Source organism: Formica exsecta, unplaced genomic scaffold, assembly GCF_003651465.1.
Source record: "Formica exsecta isolate Colony F162 unplaced genomic scaffold, ASM365146v1 scaffold214, whole genome shotgun sequence".
Classification (NCBI taxonomy): domain Eukaryota; kingdom Metazoa; phylum Arthropoda; class Insecta; order Hymenoptera; family Formicidae; genus Formica; species Formica exsecta.
The window spans coordinates 105,916-111,477 of NW_021849437.1; the positions used below are offsets into that span (position 1 = coordinate 105,916).

The 5,562-nt window shown below is 31.4% G+C and overlaps 1 protein-coding gene across 3 annotated transcripts in view; it reads right to left on the bottom strand.

Annotated features, from left to right (window-relative positions):
• Positions 1-5,562, bottom strand: part of LOC115235244 (b(0,+)-type amino acid transporter 1) — a 47,346-nt gene that overhangs the window by 11,513 nt on the left and 30,271 nt on the right. For 2 of the 3 annotated variants that reach the window (XM_029806898.1, XM_029806896.1), the window contains exon 1: positions 2,575-2,669. The exons of the other annotated variant lie outside the window; for it this stretch is intronic. In XM_029806898.1, the coding sequence (XP_029662758.1) occupies positions 2,575-2,662 (88 nt within the window). In that variant the 5' untranslated portion in view covers positions 2,663-2,669. Of the gene's footprint in view, positions 1-2,574; positions 2,670-5,562 lie in introns of those variants that run through there. 3 annotated transcript variants of the gene reach the window in all.

Below are 5,562 nucleotides of genomic sequence, written 5' to 3' on the forward strand. Positions count from 1 at the left end.
TTACCGTAATATTTTTATGTACAGAATAATGAGACAAATCAATTAGTGTAAAGAAGAAAACAAATAATTGTTTTAAAAAATACATTGTAAATAATTACATACGTTTTTTTTAAAACAATTATTTTTTTTTACTGATTGATTTGTCTCATTATTCTGTACATAAAAGTATTACGGTAAGATTATCGAAAACTAAATATTTTACGAGATATTTTATTTTTTATATCAAAATATGTCAGATTAAAATATAAAATAACTCAAAAAGTACTTAATGAAGAAACACTTTATTATAGTGTTTTGGAAAGCTCTCGGGATAAGCAATAAGAATATGCAATAAAAAATAGGGGATTCCATTTAAGAAATTAAAGGTGTCCTTGACTTAACCTTAACGATGCCATCCAAGTCAAACCAATGATCCTATCTTATGTTCCCCTCAAAACCATACAATTTTTGTTCAAAACGTTTTTCTCTAAAATGTTTAGTTTTTGAAAGAAAAGGGGTGTACGGGTGGTCTAGAACACCCTGTATAATATACATATGAGAAGCATGCTTGTCAATGTATATTTGTAATTTAGGAATAAATAAAAAGACATTTTAAGAAATCTTATTATTATTTAAATACAAAAAACAGTGCCTATTAAAAAAATCGAATACATTATTAATAAAAAAGTATATTTTTAGCAGTGTAAATACAGGTAAAAAGAGGCTGTTAAGAAAATCCTTATCTAAATTGTGTTAAAGAATAATTTATATACGTAAATTCAAAACAAAAAGTAAAACAATAGTATGCCTATTAATTAGTTTGTCAATCGTGAACGGTTTATGAATGTATAACATAAAATTTAATTATTTAGCTTTTACACAGTTAACAAATTTATCAATTACTATGTCATCTGTAATCATAATATCTCTATGAATTAATAGCAGTGCTAATCCTATAAAAGCCTAGATTCCAATGAAATGCTCCATAGATATGTTTTAAGATGTCTTAGGATCGAAAAACTTAGTTTTTCAAAAAACACTTCTCATCAAATTTCGAAAGATACTGCAATTCTCTCAGACCCTCCTCCTCCCTTAGATAAGCGACTAGTTGAAAAGTTTATATAATCTTAATGAGTTGCGTGCGAATTGTCGCGTTTTTATTCGTAGATCATTATTTTCGCGTGTTTAGAGAGAGAGAGAGAGAGGGGGGGGAGAGGGGGGATGAGAGAGAGAGGGACAGAGAGGAAGAGAGATGAGCAACAGTCGTAATTGTAGAAAGCGCCGCGGAGAAAATCGAACGGACTTGTTACGCTCAGTTTGTGCGGACTCCTAAGTTTAGAGCTGCCCGGCGAGGTGGATTTGAACCACGTGGTCTGTCCTCGTGTATAATTTCGCGTGCGACACGACGGGCTCGAAATAATTTCGAATTCCGCCGCTCCTTACATAAACGCGAGAACTACTTTTGATTCTGATCTTTCGGAGACTATCGTTTAGCGTGACGTGAATTAACGAGACAAATCATTTTATATATACAAAATCTGTTGCAATTATTTGCAGTGCTGAGTTTGATTGAAGAACCTTTCTGTTAGGATTATTTTTCATTACGCATTTCATTACGCACTGAGTGTACATACATCTATAATAAAATAATTTTATTTAAACTGTAAAAAAAGTTAAATATGTTTATATAAAATTAGATAAAGAATACTATATGAAGAATAATTTTCACTAATTCGCCAAGACTTAAGAATGCATGTGTCATATGTCAAAACATTAACAAGAGCATGAAAATTTCGTAGACTGTTCTACTATTTCTTCTAAGTATCTGTGCAAAACTTGAGCACAATTTTCTTTATGGTTTAGAAATTATTTAAGTTTAAAGTTTGTATTGATTCTTATGGAAAATCGTGTATTGTAGCATTTATTGACAAATTTGATAAAGAAAAAACATCGCCAGCAAATGAAAAATTTTAACGTATGTTAACACGAAACTTTATTTAAATCCACTTACTGGTTCAAAAGTTATTTATTAAAAATTATAGCAAAATACTTATAGTATTCAAAATCTTCCTGTAAGCTATTCGTGTTTATTTTTCTTGTAGTTGACTTCAGGGAATATCAGTCTATTCGCAATTAAAAGTTTTTGTCATAAATTAGGAAAAATATTAAATACGATTATTTTTTTTATGAAGACATTAATAAGCATATTATTTTTTGATACTTCAATTTTTTTTATAATCCAGATTTATTTCATTTTCCAAACAGTATAAACGTAAGAAATATGTCCTTTTTTTATTTAAGTTTCGAGAGCTTTTTGTTACTATTGTATAGCCAAAACATCCTTAATATTCTGCGATTATTTTTATTAAATTAACAATCAATATTAAAAAGAAATATACGGTATTTTATTTTAAACATAGATTATGTTTTTAAAATTAGGCAAAAATATATAATACACTTGCTTCGACGATTCTTTAGAGAGACAATGACGGAACGTTTTTTTCACTGATCTGTTAAAACCCTCTTGTTACGATATTATATTTTAATCAATCTTATATGTTTGATATTAACGTGCTGGCGATAAATTTACCATACCGGGTGTCGTAAACGAGCGAATCGACGGATGCGGATAATCATTCGAGGGTGGACGCGCGACAAGAAAACTGACCGGCTCGTGCCGCATCCCTTTCGTGACTGGGGCGGTAAACGGGGATTCACGCCGGCCAATTCAGCCGCGATTATACCCACGTGACAAAACGATTATATATCGTATTATTATTATCGAGACGCCGTGCCGCGACCGTAATAGTTTGCGTGGCAGCACGCCAGAAAAGCACCGGTTCCTCTTTTTGCCGGGATAAATAACGAGAAATGCGCGCGAAACTCGCCGGTCATATGGCGGCGCGATAAGAGTTTCGAAGCGGGAGTGTCTGCAGTGCTCTCTTTCCTCAAGGTGACCTCGCTTAGGTATTACTGTTTCGCGCTATCGATCTCATCAAATATACGCATGCTTCGCATTCCTGAACTTCGGTGTGGCTCGCGAAAACCGAATTCTGTTCATTGACGAGCAGATTGAGCGAATGCATATGACGTATTATACATATATTGTTCAACTCTTTTTAGAAGAGAATAACAGGGTGTCGACTCCCTGGAAAAATGTGGAAAACCTGGAATTCTCAGGGAATTGTTTTTTTTGTTCCTGGAGAAATCAGAGAATTCTCATGGAATTTTATTGGGACTCAAGGAATTAAAAAAAATTCTCTTTTTGATAATTTTGTTCTTATACTGTAAGCAATAGGCAATCCGCCAAAATATATTATAAATATATCTCTGTTTATATATATTCAATGTCTTAACAAAATATTGAATATGTAGTACATTTTTCTTATTTTAATTTTTAATAATTAATTTGTAATAAAAAATAAAAATGTTATACAAGTTGAAAATTTTTATCTTAACAAAAGCTATTCAGTTTTTTTCAGTATAATCTAACACTTATAAATCTAGTACTTGAAACTTAAGTACTTTGTGTTTTTCCTTTTATAAGTGAAAAACATTAGAAAACAAGATACAATACAAAAACTTATTTTAGGAAATTGCACCAAAAAATCTTTAAAATATTTTCTTTACTTGGAATTTTAAACAAAAATATCTGGAAGATCAGGGAATTTTCAGGAAATTTTTTTACAAGATTTGAGTAGACACTCTAGAATAACTTTATTGTGGATTTAAAAAGCGCAACTAATATTCGCGAAAATAAATTACATGGAAAAATTTATTTTGCCATCAAAATAGGAATGTTCATCAATTGTCGGGACTATTGAAATCACTACCGAGAGAATTATAAAATCTTGTCTACTTTCGCAGCATACGCTGCGTGTATATTTCTGAGCGACGGTTTCAGTCCTCACCGGTTTGGTCACGTAGCGACTTGCTCAACTTAATCTGACTTGATTATTTCAAATGACATAGCTGCTGTATTTTGGTCGCATGGTCCAAAAATGTGGAAATCCCATCCGACACTAACGAAAGACCGCTCTCATGCCAATAAAGCGCCCGAATAATATGCAACAATATGCAACAATTATTTAAGATTTTATGCACGTGTATACATATATGTATGTGGTACCCGAAACCGTGCAAATAATTGCGCGATATCGCGAAATATGGATGACCATCGAGCGTAAAATGGGAGTCGATTACGTTAAAAAAAGCATCATTTATACCACATCATTAAAAAGCTTAATGTGATGATCGTATGGATGATCCCATAGAAAATTATACGCAGATTCTATGACAACATTGAAAGACAAGTTAATCTTTTAGTTAAAATTTTATGCCAAAAAGATTCTCGTTTTGCGTAATTAAATTTTCTACATTACATGTCCTGAAGAAATTAAGTATCGAAATAAGATTTTATCCAAACAGATCATTCAAATTTAAATAAGATTAAGGCTTTTATTCTTATTTAAATAAGATTAAGGCTATTATTACTATTTTTTATAGGAAACTATCAAGCCTGGGAATTGCACACAAAACTATAATAATATAATATGTTATAAAAAAATATGTTATTATAAAAAAAATAACAATATAAATTTGTGGCTTTATAATTTCTTGAAAGGTTTGAATCTTCTTTTATACAAGCCGAAAGGTCTTCTAAAACATGGGGAACGACAGCATTTATCGATTTTTAGGAATCAGTTTAAAAAACCAATCTAATAGAGGAGGATCTTCTTTATCGGTAAACGAATAAACAAGCATCCTTGAGAAAGGGCGCAAAATGCCTTTGTTAGAAGAGAAGTAATCCAAGCAGAACAAAAAATCACAATAATATCAAAATGACATCATAATGACTATCAAAAGTCATTATGATGTCATTTCGATGTCATCTTGATGTCATTTAATATTATTGTGATTTTCTGTTCTGCTTGAGAGTAGTCGATATGTCACATTTACGGGACGTCAATTTCTGACGTTTGTATTAATAACATATAAATATATTTAATGTAATATATATAGGAAAATTTAAATAATTTAATTTATAAAATTAAAGATTTTATTTATATACAATAGAAGTTAATTCCTATTTTTTATATCTTAAGTAAATAATAACAAAATATTTTCACTTATTCGGACAGAAATTGATCGAATAAACGAAAATCAGACATTTATCTGTCCAATTTCCCAAAAATCAGTTCAATATCTGAATTCCCCTGTACGGGAATTGTATTAGAAATTAAACTGATGGAAATAATTATATATATTATTAGCCCCATTTTGCAGGCTTTATATATACTCATGACAAGAACTTGAATACGAGTATACAAAGTGAATAGTGCGCCGCATAGCGATAAGCGGATAAAATATACTATTTCAATAAATTATATAAATAGCTAAAAGCTGCATATTCTGCTCGATTTCTGCTGCCAATTTGTCGTCAGATTGCGCGCGCGCAGATCTTGCGCGGTTTCTGCCGCCAATCTGGCATCAAACTGCATTGCGCAGATCCTGCTTGGTTTCTGCTGCCAATCTGCTATGATAATTCTGTGCAAATCCTGCTCGGTTTCTGCTACTGATCTG